The sequence below is a fragment of the Diabrotica undecimpunctata genome, chromosome 7, assembly GCF_040954645.1.
Source record: "Diabrotica undecimpunctata isolate CICGRU chromosome 7, icDiaUnde3, whole genome shotgun sequence".
Taxonomy (NCBI): Eukaryota; Metazoa; Arthropoda; class Insecta; order Coleoptera; family Chrysomelidae; genus Diabrotica; species Diabrotica undecimpunctata.
The window spans coordinates 14050844-14068492 of record NC_092809.1 but is presented as its reverse complement, the minus strand read 5'-3'; the positions used below and the strand labels follow the sequence as shown (position 1 = coordinate 14068492).

At 34.8% G+C, this 17649-nt stretch overlaps 1 protein-coding gene across 1 annotated transcript in view; it reads right to left on the bottom strand.

Moving 5' to 3' along the window:
- LOC140446278 (uncharacterized) overlaps positions 1–17649 on the bottom strand; it is a 167067-nt gene that overhangs the window by 28402 nt on the left and 121016 nt on the right. Inside the window, exons 12-13 of the mRNA XM_072538816.1 lie at positions 1904–2227; positions 425–619 (exon numbers count right to left, since the gene is read on the bottom strand). Of these exons, the coding sequence (XP_072394917.1) occupies positions 435–619; positions 1904–2227 (509 nt within the window). The 3' untranslated portion in view covers positions 425–434. The remainder of the gene's footprint in view (positions 1–424; positions 620–1903; positions 2228–17649) is intronic.

Sequence of the window (17649 nt, the reverse complement as noted above, 5' to 3'; positions counted from 1 at the left end):
TAAAAGGAATTGTTCAAAGTGACTAAGTGAATTAGTTGAATTTGGCCTACATGTGGCATTGAATAATATTTTTCGTTAAATAATGATCTCAGATTGCATATAAATGTTCCCTATACTCCAATTCACCGGTTATACAGTAAATACTTATTTTTTACATTAAGAGACTATTATCGTCTAGTCTAAATGATAAAAAATCGGGCACTATCTTTTCGCAATTATAAAAAACATGGATATTAATTGCATAAGGATAAACAACGAATCTAAAATATAATGTTAAATGTGTTAAATATGATATGTTAAATTAACAAATAGTTCTTTGATTTATTGTCATTTTGTCAACTTTAAAATATATTTAAAACAAAGTAAGTTTAGTATGTCTACAAACTCACACTAGAGAACAAAGCACGATTGGTTCAACACTCACATCTGACCACTTACTCCTCCTTTACCACTTCCTTAACAGGAGAATCAGCAGGTGAGCTTTTCATAATTTCTTCCATTTTCTTCTCGATTTTGCTTACGTTATCTCCTAACATATCATCCATACTTTCTTCGAGATCGTCGATTAATTCTATTCCATTTTCGTGAATTTCTGCAGCTTTCTCACTGAATTCTTCTCCTGGAACAAATATTTGAATTAAACTACAAAATTAAAATAACTTTTTTAAAATAAAATGCAATAACATGTAGAATAGAATAAAAATGACGTGAAACAAAGTTTTACTAATCTGAATCCACATAAAAGCATATAATTTATTATTTTACTTTTTATAAATCGTACTAAGCCAAAGGCTGATTTAAATAGAAGATGTTCCTTAGCATGGGTAGAATTTGGAAGATTATAAACAATATTTAAATTAAACTTACTAAATACTTTAAAATCAAAAACTTTCGATCAGTACATACTGCCAGTTCTGACATATAGAATTGAAACATGAGCTTTTAACAACATCAACTGACCCAGAGAGCTATGGAACAGAGAATGCTCAATGTTAAGCTCAACGATTGAAAATCCAATAAAGAAATAAAACGACGATCAAAAGTAACAGATGCAATCTAAAAGATTTCTTCTTCTTAGGGTGCCTGTCCATTTCGAACGTTGGCGATCATTCTGGCTATGATGAATGTGTTGGTCGCTATACGGAATAGCTTTGTTGAGGTCTTTCTATACCATGCTCTAAGGTTAGCAAGACAGGATATTATTCTTCGTCCTGGAGCACGTTTTTCTTTAATTTTATCTTGCAAAATGCATTGGAGTAGCTCATATCTGCCTTGATTTCTCATTATATGTCACAAGTACTGCAGCTTAAGGCCCTTTATGATGTTGACCAAATCCGCGGTTGTGTTCATCATCCGTAATACTTCTTCATTGGTGAATTTGTCCGAAATATCAACAAATATCTCAAAATAGCCTACTTATAAGTATTGTGAAATTAAATACTGGCAGGAATTATATTTTTCAGCAGGACGAAGCTGCCTCTCGTATGGTCAGAACCACATACAACTGGTTTGGAAACCACAATATAAATGTCCTTCTTGGGCTTCTAACAATCCCGACCCAAATGTCATTGAAACAGTATAGCATAAAATGAAACAGACACTAACAAATAACCCAAAACGGACATTACACGAACTTAAACCAGTGCAGATTTGCAAGGTTGAATTAAGTCTGAACAGTAAGTGTATTTTGATTTCCGTTACTGATTGGACCTATATCATTAGTAATTAACTACTTACATAGTAATTCACTAAAAAACATGATTAAAAAAATAAACAATTCTCAACTATCTGAATTTTGTGTGTATTTTAGTTTGTCCCATTATCAGCTCTCGTATTCCAAGTACTAAATAGATGATTTCAAAAAAAAAACAAAGAAATAAATGCAAGAATATAATTAACTTACCTACAGATCTTACAGTTTCAAATGCTGGCGACATTTTTGAAGTAAATGCATCTTTCGCACTTTCCGTTTCTGACGCTAATACTGTTTCCGCTTCAGACACCGCTTCAGTTGCAGTCTCAGAAGCGTTGGTCACTAATTCGTCTTTTTTCGTTTCTAAATCGTCTTTTACTTCTGAAGCTGTGGAAGAGGCGAAAGCGAACGTTTCTCCGATTTTTCCCTTAACGGTATCTACACCATGTTCTGCCGTGTTTACTGCGTTATGCATTGTTTCTTTAACTGCGTCCATTCCGGAGGATATTCCTTCTTTGGCTGACTCCCCAACATCTGTTGCAAATAGAAAATGTGATTAGCAATAAATAATAGTATAAAAAAGTTAAATTACTGTAAAACATAATTATTAAAATAGATATTACTTCAAAAAGAATTAAACGCTAAATAATTGTCATATATTTTAGACTTGACCTGGTATTTAACTGATATATCAGTTTTAGCTTAATAGTATAGGCAGGATCTGTTCGAAAAATAGACCATAAAGGTCATTTTCCATAGAAGTCTCTTTTTTTGCTACAATCGCTGCACAATGTACCTTGTATCAATAATCACGATATGTGCCAGTCAAAAGCTTAATTTTTTATTTAACAAAATCTGAAAAAAAAAAAATGGAAAATATTTGCCTAAAACTCGAGAGATATTGCTCCTACAAAAAACAATACCAATAAGCTTAAACTTTCGATCATTAATTTAATATAAGATTTGACTAGCTAGAAATTAAAGATTTATTGTTTAATGTTTAAAAATAGCAATAATTGGGAAAAAAGTGCAAACTTTCCTTTAAATATTTTAGACCTCCTAAACATAACTTATAGTTAAATCCGTAAACTGATTTTCGAAACCAAATTCAGATTTCTGCTTTAATCTGTGCCTTCTAAGAATTGCAAGGAAAAAAAAGGTACATTTTTTCAATTTTTTACCAAAGAAATGATAGAAAGTGTAACATCGTACACAAACATTTTTATTACAACAATTCAAGGAGACTATACAAGGGACGGAGATGCAAAATTAACAACGCCAGAGGAAATCCTTGCACTTCTTGGAATTCTCTTCGTTGCTGGTGTCAAAAAGTTAAGACATACTAATTTTAGAAAGATGTGGGCAACTGATTGCACAGGACTCCAAACCTTTCCGGCATGTATGGGATATAAACGTTTTCTTCACGTCGTGAAGAACGGAAGCAGACAGATAAATTTGCGTCATTGCGAGAAATTACAGACAAATTCACAGACAATTGTCGGAAAAATTTCTGCCCAGGTAAACGTATTACAATTGAAGAAAAGTTAGTTCCATACTGTGGTCGTTTGTAAATTTACTGTGGCAAGCAGCACTAAGAAAGATATAATCTACCAAACACTGCAACAGATATTGTACTCAGATTGGTCGAGCCCTTCAAAAATTTTAAAAGAAGCTTGACCACAGGTAATTGGTCCACCAGTTATTCTTTGTCTCAAGAGCTTCTTCGTCAAAAAATTACTTTGGTTGGTACTTTAAAAAAATAAATAAATAAATAAAAAGAGAAAACCCACCTGAATTACAATCAAGCAAAACTAGACCTATACACTCCTCAATTTTTGCATTTCAGAAAGAAACCACCCTTGTTTCCTACAGTGGAAAAAGGAATAAGGCTGTCATATTACTTTCTGATGATTCTGTAAATGAGAAGTTAGGCAAACCAGACATAGTACTATTCTACAATGAAACTAAAGGGGGTATCGATGTAGTCAACCAAATGTGCAGCAATTACACTGTTCAAAGACGAACTAGACGGTGGCCATTGGTCGTAATTTATCAGAATATTGGAGGAATAAATTCCAATATTTTATTTAACACCACTAATTGCGACAAGGCCCTAAGTCACAGACATTTCTTAAAAAATTTAGCGATTTCTCTAATGACACCCCATTTGCAACAGAGGGCAAATATGACCAACCTATCTGTTGGCATCAAAAGTTACTTAGTTCCATATAAGAGTTTTGAGACCGAGACTTCATAACTACTCAAAAACACAAGAGGAAGGTATACCCAGTGCGCTCGAAAAAAAAAAAAAAAAAAAAAAAAAAAAATACAGCAACCACAATAAAGTGCCAAAGATGCAGTAAACCAGCATGTAAAGAGCATGTGATCACCACACATATTTCCTGAGAATTCCTCCCATCATGAAAATCAAACAGAAAGTCCTTAAAATAAATTTCCTTTTTGTATCTTTTTATGTTCATCAAAGAATTGTTTCTTATTTTTGTATTTTATAATTTATTATATCTTTTACGTAAAATATGTGTTTATTTATTCCTATGTATTTAAGAAATGTAGACTGTTATAATAAATACCTCATTACTTTTGTACAAAGTACGCCAAGCGACCACTTGTGTAAAAAATATTCTAGCGAGCACTTAAGGGTTTAAGACAAAATCGACTGTTGACCTTGTCTATCCAATTATTTTAAGTCTATTATTAAATATTATGACCAATCTGAAGTGTAGGTATAAAATGTGACCATAATTAACCAAATATATTTTAACCACAAGCCATTTATTACTATTTTTATCAATATCAGGTTAAAGCACTTTTGACAGGATTTATGATACCCATAAAAAATTAAAATTTTTGTTATCGCACTAAATGATCGTTTTTGCAACAACCACTTGTTTTTCTTTGTTTTCGCAGACTGCTATCTAGTGCTTTCAAAACGAAATATGCAAATTATAGGGGATAAAACATTGTAGTTGATGAATTTAGGAGTCTACTTGCTCGACCGTTTGAATTGATATCAGAGATCTTTTTTGCATTTAGTAAAAAGGTCAAATGCTATTGACTCAGCTCAGAACACGTAATATATTCTATACGCGGTGTGAAGCTAATATTAAGTGCAGGATTGGTTTAGGACTATAAATTCAACAGTTTTAATTATAGGTATAGGTATTGTGGTACAGGTACCACAATAAACGTTAAATAGAATTTTAGATATTTTTATATTCTATTAAGCTTTCTATAGATGTTTCACTTAGTATTAACAATATTTTTATAATTTTTAATACGATCACATATAGAAGCCGAATAACGTAAGTCGAGCAAAAAATTGTAAAGGAATTAATGACGTTAAGAATCCTATTAAGGCTCCCTCAAACCAACGTGAATTATTCGCAGCGGATTCGTGACGGAAAGTTCGCAGTCGAATTCCTGACGGAATTCGTAAAGAACTTCATATTGAAGCGAATATATTCGCGTCATACTCGTATGTGTCTATTGAGAAGAGTTGGAGACAACGAAAAACAAAGAATACTACTCAGTGATCTCAATTCTTCACAAAAATGTATACATCATCAGATGAAGAAGAAGCTCTTGTAATGTTAGCAATGAAGGACGACAATTCAAGGTAAAATTATTATCTATAGTTATCCTAAAACAACAATATGGACTATATTATGAATTTAATCTTAGGAAAAGAAGAAAATGGGTTCATGATATCAATCTAGAAAGACTGAAATGTGGGGAATATCACACGCTGATGCCTCAATTACGAAAAGACGATAAAAGATGCTACATTTATTTTAGAATGACAATAGATTGTTTCGATGAACTGTTGCACCTTGTAGAAAATGATATTAGAAAATCAGACACGAATTACCGAGAAGCTATTTCTCCCGAAGAACGGTTGGCCATAACATTAAGGTAAGAAAATGAAAAAAAAAAACTGCAGGCATTATTTATATCATTATATTTACTACAGTAAAAGAGAATAAGGATCAAAATAACTCTAAAATATACTTTATGTATTGTAAGGGTCAAAGGAATTGACATAGTTGGAAACTGATGGATTATGAGAAGCTGCTTGGTTGCAACTCTGCGCCAAGTTGTGTAGTGTAACATAATTATTTTCACAATTCACTTCATAGAACCCAGAAGTATTCGATTGTTTAGGTAATGCAGTGTCATTTGGTGAAGGTAGGGATACAACCGAAATACTTCCGACGGAAGAGGGGTTTTGATAGGTGTCTGTACTTTCAGCTCTAGATTGATGGCTATTCAAAGAACTTTCCTCCAATTGAAGCAACTCCTGCTCCATGATAACTTGCGCAATCTTCATTTTTGTTTCAATTTGCCTTCTAGGAGAGAAAGATTTTACCGTAGAAGCATGAGCCAAAAACAGTTGATCGGTAGCATCATGCACTACTCTCTTTTTGCTCTCAAAATAACTGATCATATCTTTCACAGATGTGGATGGCTCAGAATTGCGTTTTCTGTTTGTTCTGCCTGTAGAAGGAGTTTCATTTGAAAGAGTAACCCTAGGAGCTTCATTTCGAGTAGGTTTCGATGAGGAGGGTTGAATCTTATTCTGGGAATCATCTGTCTGAGTTGTTAGTAGATTTTTACTACACGTTGGTTGCTGTACTGCGGAATTTTCATCCGTTAATATATTTTCGGGTGATTCTATATTTGGGAATGCTTCAGATTCTTGTGTATCAACATCTGTGCTATTGGATGCAGTCTTAGCAAAATTTAGGAACGGTTTGAACGATTCCATATGATCTGCCCATATCCATTTTTTTTTATCGCTTGCCGCTTGTCCAGTTCTAGTTTTATTAGTTCTTATGTACTTAGCGTACGTATCGCGCAGATTCCTCCATTTTTTTAAATCTCATCCCCTGAAACAAAATACTCTTTTTTAGGTATCTGGCTACCGGAGATACATTTTATACAATAGGCCATAGTTTTAGAGTCGGGTTTTCGACTGTAAGTGCCATAGTTGTAGAAGTTTGTGAAGCTTTATGTAGAAATTTGCAACATATTTACTTGCCCGAACCAACTACAGAAATATGGAAAAAATCTGAAGAAGGTTTTAGAAATACCTGACGATTCCCAAATTGTATTGGTAGCATCGATGGCAAGCATGTTACTATCAAGTGTCCAGACAAAACAGGATCTAATTATTGGTGTTATTTGAATAAGTTTTCTACAGTATTAATGGCTATTGTTGGCCCAGATTATAGATTCATTTCAGTTGATATTGGCGGTTTTGGTAAAAACAGCGACGGTGGAATATTCGAAGCTTCCAACATGGGAAGAAGATTTGAAACAAATCAGATGGGTGTACCTGAGCCGAAAAATCTCCCAGGCCAGAATGAACTTTCCCCCCATGTCTTAATTGGAGACGAAGCCTTTGCACTAAAACCATACTTGTTGAGGCCCTTTCCATACAGTCAAAGCAGAACAGATATTTTCAAGGAAAATTATAATGTGTAAAGCGAGAAGAGTAGTAGAAAACGCTTTCGGAATATTGGCACAAAAATGGCGTATATTTTACAGACCAATGGAAATAAAAATTGATACTAGTATTCTCATTGTGAAAACTGCATGTATTTTGCATAATTTTCTAAGGACAAAAAAATGTGATGATAGATTCATAGAACTTTTAGATCCACCAGAGCCTGAACTTGGAGCATTTCAAAATTTGGACAATGACCCAAGGAGAGCTGCAAGACTGGCATTTTCTGTTCGAGAAAAATTTGCCACGTATTTTAATTCAGGACTATAAATAGATTGTTCACGATGAAAATAATGGACTCCTCTTGCAGTAAATATAGTATTGTTTAGGCCTCTGCTTTTCTTTAGTCTTAGATGTAGAAAAATAAACCAATACAAATCGTAAAACTACTCACCATTTTCGCCTATTTCTTCTCCTATTCTAGTCCAAATCTTGTCCTTTTTCCTTACATTTTTATAATCTTCATGAGAAAGGGCATAGAGAATAGGATACTTTCGAACCAACTCAATAATTCTCTCCATTTTCAATTTTTTCACATGCGAAACCACTGCGAAACTGAAAAAAACGCTGTCGAGTGCGAACTAAGATTCCGGACGAATAAATACGCAGACAAAACGCATGCCCGAACGACGAAAATCGTACTTGTCTGAACTTGTATACTTACCACAGTGGAAACAATTCAATGCGAATCGTATGCGGTACGGAATTCCGCAGGTATGGTTTATATACGCTATATATATTACGCTATATTACATCCAATTAATGAGAAATTTTAACACCAAAATTGGTCAGTCAAGAACCATCAAAGTAATTAAAGAGTATAAGCTGGGGATCAGGACAGATAAAAGATGATATTCGCTCCAGACGAACCTACAAAAATCAACCCAAATCCGAGGCAAAACGACTCAATGTTGGACAGATTTGTTACCAAAGAAGTTATTATGGAAGATGTCAGCACACACTACGAATGCAGTTGCGACCACAAACCAGTGACGGGAATCACGACTTCTAGAATCAACCTCCCAACGACCAAACCGGTAGAAAGATGGAAATGGAAAAATGCGAACTGGCCAAACTACAGACGACGGCTAAATCAAATGGAAATAAGGAGAGAATTTGAATCAACAGAAAAAGTGGAAATAAAAATAGAAGTAATTACAAGAAGAATCCAACAAGCCATGAAAAATAACATACCAAAGGAAAAGACGAACAACAAAGACGAAATAATAAAAGAGAGAAACAGAGTCAGAAGAGCCTTCCAAAGGACTAGAAGACAGGAATTCAAGATCTACGGAGACGAACTATCCGAAGAAATAAGGATAACTCAGAAGCATCACCGAGGACAAATGGCACAACATCAGGAAAGCAGAAGAAAACCATAGAAACGTATGGAAGATGTTAAAATACAAGTAGAGGATAAAACAGAGGATGCCACAAATATTCGACGAGCAAGTAACACACAAAAAGTGGATGCAATCACAAGAATAATGGCATAGGCAAAATCAAAATATGTCGGATGAAGCAACCAAACCAGAAGTCAACAACGCCTACGAAAGAATAAGAAGCAGAACCGAATTTTTAGTAGTTTAAGAAGATCATCTAAATTCAACAGAAGTTGCTAAAATCATCAGAAGACTAAAAGGAAATAGAGCACCAGGAACGGAAGACATCCACAACATTGCACTCAAGGAACTGCCGAAGAAAATGATAGTGCAACTATACTACATTTTAAGATTTTGCCTATAAAAAGCGCATTTTCCGAACAACTGGAAACATGTAAAAATTATTCCTCTGCTTAAAACCAAGGAAGAACGAAAGAAAACTAGAAAACTACACACCAGTATCCCTCCTGGAGGCAATAGAAACAATATTGGAGCAGATCATCTACAGAAGACTGATGAAGCATGTGGAAAGAGGAAGAATAATTAAAGATGACCAATTCGGATTCAGAAGAGGAAGAAACTGCGCCCTACAATTGGCAAGATTAATCAGCCACACGAAGATCAGATTCAACAGGAAACAGAAAACTGGAATAGCCATTCTAGACATCAAAAAGGCGTACGACACGGTACGGAAGAAAGCCCCCATTCACAAGATGGACAGAGCTAGATTGCCGCATTATTTAATTAATATATGTCTCATATTTAACTAATAGAACTTATCAAGTTTTAGCTGACCAAAAATGTGCAGGATGCAAGTAGTTCAAGAAGAAGTGCCTCAAGGAAGTATTGTATTGCCCATTTTATACAAAATTTTGTTTCAGACTTACCAATAGATGCAAGAACACATACAGCACTATATGCAGACGATACGGCAATCTACACATCAGGAAAAGAGGATAGAAGAATCGTCCAGACTTTGGAAAACCACTTGAAGAGGATTTCAGAATTCACGGACAAACGGAAAATCAAGATAAACGGTGAGGAGGTCATCATCTTCACACAGCAAACTAGCCCACCCGTTGTCGACCTCAATGATAGAAAACATCATACATTCGGAAACATCAGTCAAATACTTAGGAAGCCACTGTTTCACGAAGCATGTTCAAGAAACTAAGGTAAAAGCAACTATAGCTAAAAAACTAATACTTCCTTATATTTTCAGGACAAGTCCCCTAACGAAGGCCAAGAAGAATCAATTATACCAGGCCTCCGTTAGGTCGGTGATTATGCAGTTCCAGTTTGGGGTTCCACAACAGACTACAACTGGAAAGATCAGATACCTCGTGCTACAAACTAATCGACGGGTCGACATGGGAAGACAGAGTATAAAATTCAACCATCCAGAAAAGGCTCCAGTACACACCACTGAGAGAGGTGGTTGAGAACAGGACAAGGTACTTCTTCCACCAAGCCACAGGAAGACTCTTCGACAGAAATCGTATCCAGAGGATGTACAAAACCAAACATAGACTTATCGATCATCTGATCAGTAATTAGCCAGGTGGTTGGCTAATTTTTAAGTTTAAAATATCTTAAGTGATACTGTAAATATTTTAATGGCAATAAACGTTTTTATTCTATTTTATTTTATTTTGTTTTTATACCGTTCCCAGGAAGAAAGTTATATAAAGTTACAACTCAGATTATTGTACTCACGGACAACCTGGACATATTATGTTATCAGATAACATACCATTACTAAGAAAATTTAAAATTAAACTTAAGATATCATAGGAAAATAAGGTCTGGAAATACTAAAGAGGAGATATGTTAGCGTCTTTCTGTGTATAAAAACAACTAGTAATAACAAACACAATTTTCAAACTCCCAAAGCGTCGTCTGTGGAGATCATCAGTAGATATTTCATAGAGATGAATGAAATACATAAAATAAAAAACACAACACTTTTCATCGGCCCAAGAAATTTAAAGAGATCTCTGGAAACAAACGGGAACAACTATTCCAAAGTTTGGACGAACAAAAATGGTCACAGAATATTAGACATCCATGAACAGTTAAAAGAGTGAAAAAACTACATTTCTGAATTATTATTTTGAAGATAAAAGAGTAGATAAATTCAAAGATTGCCATAACTGGTCTATCTATAACAGAAAGTGAGGTTAAATGGGCAATACAAATGACAAAAAGTAGAAAAGCACTTGACCCCGATGAAGTGAATGCTGAAATAGTAAAGTTTTTGTCACAATACCAAAGAAATACAAAGATATTCAGTAATTATTATCGGACAATAAACTATATCTCTGGTAGTTGCTACGTGAATTAAGAAGCTCTGTAGCTATCAGTGCTGGTCCTAAGCCCGGATAAAGGAGGAGAGTTTGCATCATTAATGGTATCTGACAGTAAAAACTTTGCTAAAATCATGGAAAGAAGGAATATGGAAAATAGTTTAGAGTCTAGAGCATTCCCCATAAGCGACGCGCAGTTACGGCCTACCTGGCCCTTGCGAACAGTAAGCTAGGCTTAGAGGACGGAAGGGACTAAAGAAGCTAGCCCTGAGAGTTGCAACTCTCAACGTGAGAAGCATGGCAGGTAAAGGAAAAGAGCTCTCCGATTATATGTAGAGAAGAAGAATTGGTGTTCTTTGTGCATAGGATACTTGTTGGAAAGGTAATAAGTAGACAGATCTTGGATATGCTATAAGTTAATATGTAGTTACAGCAAAACTGGAGTAGGTACGATTTTAAATAACAAATGGAAGGAACATCTTGTAAGGGTAACCAGAAGTAATAGAATAATGAGTGTCCAAGTCAATACTGGCCATATCAACGTGAACATCATATGTGCTTACTCTTGTCAGGTAGGGTATGAAGAACAGAAAAAGGAAGATTTTTGGAGAGCCCTTGATTGCAAGATGCTCGAGATTTTTGTAGACGAAAAGTGTTTTATTTAAGGTAAGTTGAATGGATATATTGGTAGAGATAGAGCGGGAATAAAAAGAGTTCATGGAGGTTTGGGGATGGGAATAAGAAATAAGAGAGCGAAAAGAGTTAAACCGTTCCCAGCGGTTAAGGAAATAGTGTGATTGACTTCGCAGTGACTGGGATTTGGCTGTCCTTAATACGTTCTTTATAGAGACTGAAGACCAGTATGTTATCTGTAGTAGCGAAGAAAGGGAAAGTCAGACAGATTTTGTGTAGAAGTCATTTAAAGGAGGTTACCAAAAGTAAAGTGATAAAGGGTTAGTGTGTAGCTAGTCCGCATCGACCGGTGATAGTGGATACGGAGTTAACGGTGAGGTGGAAAGGAAAACAAGTAGGACACCAGACAGTGTCCTTTATCACTTTGAGAAAAGCTTGAGAAAAAATGCGGTAAATGACTGGTGAGAAGCCAACAGTAAAGTAGTGCAAGTGAGAGAGGAGGCGCTAGTAAAAACATTTGGTAAAGAGACTCCTAGAGATAAGAAAACTTATTAGTGAAAGGATGAAGTGCAACAGAAGGTTAGAGTGAAGGCAGAGGCTAGAAAGGGGATGACAGGTCTAAAAGAGAGAAAGGTACGGATATATGCAAAGTAGTAAAGAGGGAAGCAAAACGCGCTTTAGGTACTAATAAGGAAAGAAGGAAAGATGGTCTGCACAGCTGTATGAAGAGTTGTAAACATCCAAGGGGATGAAAAGGTTATACAGCGTTGCTAAAACTAGGGACAAGTCATCAAAGGATTTGAGCACGTGCGGCAGATTAAGGGTACGGATGGAAGAGTGTAAAGAACCCAAGTTGAAATAAAGCAAAGATGGTATTAGTATTTTAAAAAGTTAGATGAAGAATAGTTAAGGTAAGGCAGTATGACCTGATGGAATACCTTTCAAGGTTCGGGTGGCTCCAGAAGAGGAAGGGGTTGATATTTTGTTGCAAATGATGAGTAGAATATATGCGTAGAGTAAAATATATCTCATTGTAGTGGGGCCTGCATTGGTATACGGCGGTGAAGTGCAGTATGTAAAGAAAATTCAGGAAAAGAAGATGGAGGTAGCTGAAATGAAAATGCTACGGAAGATTTTGGGTAAGACTAGAAGGGACAGGATCAGATCCAAGATCAGACAGAATCAAGAACAGGGCCGGGGAGACTACAGTCTCAAAAAAGATTCAACAATAAAAACTGCAATGGTTTGATCATGTCAGATTTAGAGATAAAAATTATGTACATAGACGAAGGATAGGGCTGCTAGAAGTTGATGGAAGGAGAGGTATAGAAAAACCGAGGGGAAGCTGGAAGGACTGTGTGGCAGAGGACTTAAGAGAGGTTTAGGTGAGAAAGATCTGGTGGAGTAATATATAGCAGAATATACAGTATATTAGAGGAGACAATTAGTAATATTCAGATCAGATTTAGAAGAGGCTTTGGTACGAGAGTAGCCTTGTTCAGTATTCAAGTACTGATACAGAGATGTAGAGATATAAATTGTAGCATTTTAAAATTCCTTGATATATATTGAAATCCCCTCGTATATGTATTAAAACACCAAAGAATATTTTTAATTCCTTTTTGCGTCACCGAGTAGATATAAACCATTTTAGAGTTTGTTTATATTTTACAGATGCGTTTTTCCTCGGTATTTCTTTTGATCTAAACCGCTTTTTAGATATTTTGCGCGTTGCAAATAGACAGAAATATTCTCGTTTATATGTTTTGTTTATACTAAGTTGAGAAGCGAATGATTTTTAAGAATTAACTTACTCTCGCTGAGGCGTGGTCAAGAGCGGTAGGCTTCAGCGTTTGTCCAAATTTTACGTCAAATTTGAAATGTTTTCTCGTTTTTTGTCCCTTTTTAGGGAAAATAAGTAGTTTTGTGGCAGTTAATAGTAGCAGTTCAATGTGTAGTTGCAGTCTAAGTGAGATTTTGAAAGATAACCACATTTTGCTATTATGTTCAGTTCTCCCCGTTCCAGTTTTTTAAGGAGAAAAGTTTCCAAAGTTTGTGTTCCAGTGCTTCAACTTCCAACCTTAATAATTTAAGCCCAGTTCTTCCTCCAGAAATTCCAGTGAAGTCTAGTTTCCACCCCAGCATTTTTGTGTAAAACCCCAGTGCAATCCAGGTAACTTTTGTGTTCAAATTTTAAAGGAAAAGTAAAAATAAACATTTTTATTAAAAATTGTTTTCATCATGTAAAAACATAATTTTTTATTCGTAATAATTTATTTCTGCTATAAATTATAGCCCAGTTACAATAGTAAGTGTTTATCTTTGTTATTTTTGTATTTACTTTTGTGACTATTAATGTAGTTTATTGTATTGTCTATTTTTATAACTGTTTGTGATGAGACAATAAATGTTCAATTTATTTTCGTTACAATCTTAAAATTTTTTCTCCAAAACAATTTATTTCTCACATATGTCGTTATAATGTGTCACCTCGAAGCGGCGTCCTTATTTTTAATAGCTAGAGATTCTTCCTGTTGTTTTGTTTGTCCATTTGTTCCAGGCAATTCATGTAAGTACCCCTTTGTTTCATTTTTGTAGTTGCCCCAATTCAACCCCCTTGCCATTCACTTATCCACGTCCCAGCTACTCCAAATAAACCCTGAGTGTCGTTCGCATAAGTTTCTTCTATTCTGCTTGCCCTATCTCCACCCCCAGTAACTTTTGTCCCCAATTTTCAACCCCTTATAATAATATTCTATGTGGTAGGCAAAATATTTCGTTACAAAATCCGACAACAAAATCCTAGAAATTTATATTGGCATTAACAGGCAAGATTAAAAGTTAAACAAGAACTGACGGATGAAATAAATATAAAAAGAGGAGCGAGACAAAGCAAGTAAGACGAAGAAATATTTAAGAAAGCCGAAATGGAGGCAACAGAAGGTATTATTATGAATGGTGTAAACGTGGTGGAATCTATATTATTTGTCGCAATTGAAAAATGTAGAAATCGTTGAAAATTCACAACTACAGCTTGAACATTGTGTTATTATACACCTTATTTATATACGATGGATGAAATTTAGAATATGTTTTAATATGGTAGGTATGATGTAACATAGTAACAGCAAGAATATACTGCTTTTATCATTTTCCTTAATAATTTGCACATTCTTTTCAAAATCATAATCGACATAATATTTTTTAGCATACCTATTATCTGTTTGTCAAAATCTAAGTGAATATTGTATTATGACTTTCTTATGGAATTCCTATTATTATCGTGCATGTAGACGGTCTCTTAACGTTAAGTATCTGCAAACTCTAGTAATAAGCTTGGAGAACAATTTCTAAAAATATGCAGCAGTGGAGCCCTTATATTAATGTTAGGAAATTACTCTGAATGCCGATTCTGTTGGCTTAACGGCAAAAGTGTTGATCGCGTGTTATGTTTTTCAGCTTCAAAATGTTAACGATTTTTCAAAATAGCGTGAGCATGTTATATTACTGCTTATAAAGTATGGTTTTATTCGATTTCTGGTAGATACCTACTCGGCTTGTTATTCCAGCAACAAAATCACTACTTATACGAAATTAGTGTCATTCAGTTAATGCAGTAAAAATTCAATGTAATAGTAATTATATCTATAAAAACAATAAATCTACTAGTGTATTTGATATTGCAATGCCCCTCTAAAAATGTTACAAAGCTTCATTTACTATATTTATAACCCATTCAAAGTTCATTCAATTTTTTTCTAATTGCAGCTCCTTTAGTGCTCTTTAGAAAGTGCTGCAAAGTACTCATCGACTCAATTGCTTCTTGATTAAATAAAAAGTGCTGATCGTCGAGGAGGATCTTCAGTTTTGAAAATAGCTATGAGCCAAATCTGGGGAATAAGGTGGATGTTTCCATAGTTAATAGTGCATGTCCATCAATGTATCTATTACCAAGATACTTTTGTATTATATGCATTATTCGGGTAGACAAAAATTCTTAAAGCTATAACTTCATAAAAAATGTTAGCATCCAGTTTTGTTGATGATGGTGCCCTTCAGTTTCCAATCAGCAAATATTTTGAGCATCCCACAAAACCTATGGCACGAGCTTTCTGCCTTTTTATCTTTGCTGCTTGTTTTCAAATTTATCATAGTGAATCTATATTTTATCTACTGTAACTTATCGACAAAAAATTTATTAAATCACGCCAACAACATCACGCCACGTCTTAGACTTATGTCTGTCTTGATAATAACTGTTTAGTTCGGGTAATGAACTTCCAACAGCTGGTTTTATATTATTCTCTCGATATGAAGTACCCTGGGTTTACTTCTAGCTAAAAACTGGATTCGGTAGCTTAGATCGTTTATTTTCTACAGGGTGGTGTACGGGACTTCCCAGTTTCGTTGAAGTTTCGGACAAAACTTTTCCCAATTTTTCTTTCAAATTTTCGATGTACGCCAGGGATGCAAACTTTTCTTGGCACGGAGGCAATCTTCCAAAAATAAGATCTTAAGGAAGCTTCATTTTTCTTTCAGTAATCATCATCGATGGAGAATAACCTATTATTTCATGTTCGAAACTTCTATAGGCTAACAGGAATAGAAATATCGCCATCTTTTTGATTATCAGCGACAAACATTGAAAGGTATTGATAAAAAGTTCTATTATGTCTTTGGACCATTCCGTCTGATTGAGGATAGAAATGCGTAGTGCGAATTTTCTTAATACCCAAGATTTCCATTAGTTCTTGCCATGATTCTGATTAAAAATTTTGTGCTTGGATCAGAATGCAACTCTTAAGCAACTCCATATCCTGATACGACGTCTGTTATGAGTGTTTCTGCTACTGTAGTCGCTTTTTGATTAGGAAGGGGTGCAATTTAAGGCCATTTTGAAAAATAATCCATTTCTATCATTAAATACTGGTTTTCTCTCTCTGTCATCGGAAGTGAACCAATAATGTCCACTGCAAATCGTTCAAAAGGCTTTCCGGAAAGATATTGTGCCATTTTATTACGACTTTTTGTTCTAGGATCTTTTCTACCATTACATCAATTGCATTTCTTACACCAATCTTCTACATCTCGGCGACAATTGATCCAGTAAAATTGTCTTAAATTCTGGCAAGTGTTTAACACCAACATGTCCTCCTGAACGGATGCTATGAACTTCTTGTAACATACTTTTAATGTATGTTTTGGCAGTACCACTTGTTGAATTGTACGTACTCCATCAGGACTCTCCCACTTCAGAAATAATAGACCATTGGAAAGATACAGAGATTCTTATTGACCCAATTCGCCTTTATAGTTCCACTGTACTTGGTTATTTTCTTCCAAGTAGGTCTTACTCCATTTTTGAGCCATTCTCGTATGACTCTAATATTATTACCTTTCTTTTGACTCTTTTTAAAGTTTTCCAGACAAATCTAATCAGTATCTTCTTCCTATATAACTGAGGTCCTTCGGAGACTTACTTTTTCGGTTGCATTCTCTTTTTCTTCAAGCTGACACTGACTTTAAACCTGTAGTTCGTTTATAGCATCTTGTAATTCCAAATGTATTGTTTATTCTATAAAATTTATACCTGTTCTCTTAACTTTTCTATTTCATTTTTACTAGTCGCTAGTTGCTCCTTCAAATGTGCAATTTCAGATTCTAGAGTATCCTTTTCACTTCTGTGGTCACTTGGGAGAAACCGATTTCTTAGATACCTACATCTACTAGTATTCTTAGTAGGACTATGTAATTCTGACATTCTTCTTTTCTTACTTGGGATCGGCTTCTGCAAATGTTTTGCAAATGTCCCAGTCTTTCGCAATTAAAATATCTTTTTTTTCATTTCGAGTTTTTTGTTGAAGATTTTACAGTATGCTTAAAATTTGGGATAAAAGAGGTTGTTGGTTATCTGAGGTTGTGACTTCTTCATTTTCTTGAAATATTATTTCTTTTAATTGGTGATGCTGTAATCGAATAGCTTGTTGCATTTTAACAGCTTATAGTCCATCTATGAATGTCTGTGTACCAATTGGTTCCAGAAAATCTTTAGGTGTCTAAGCCATGTGCAATAATCTTTTAATATCGTCTTCATATTTCTAGTTGACT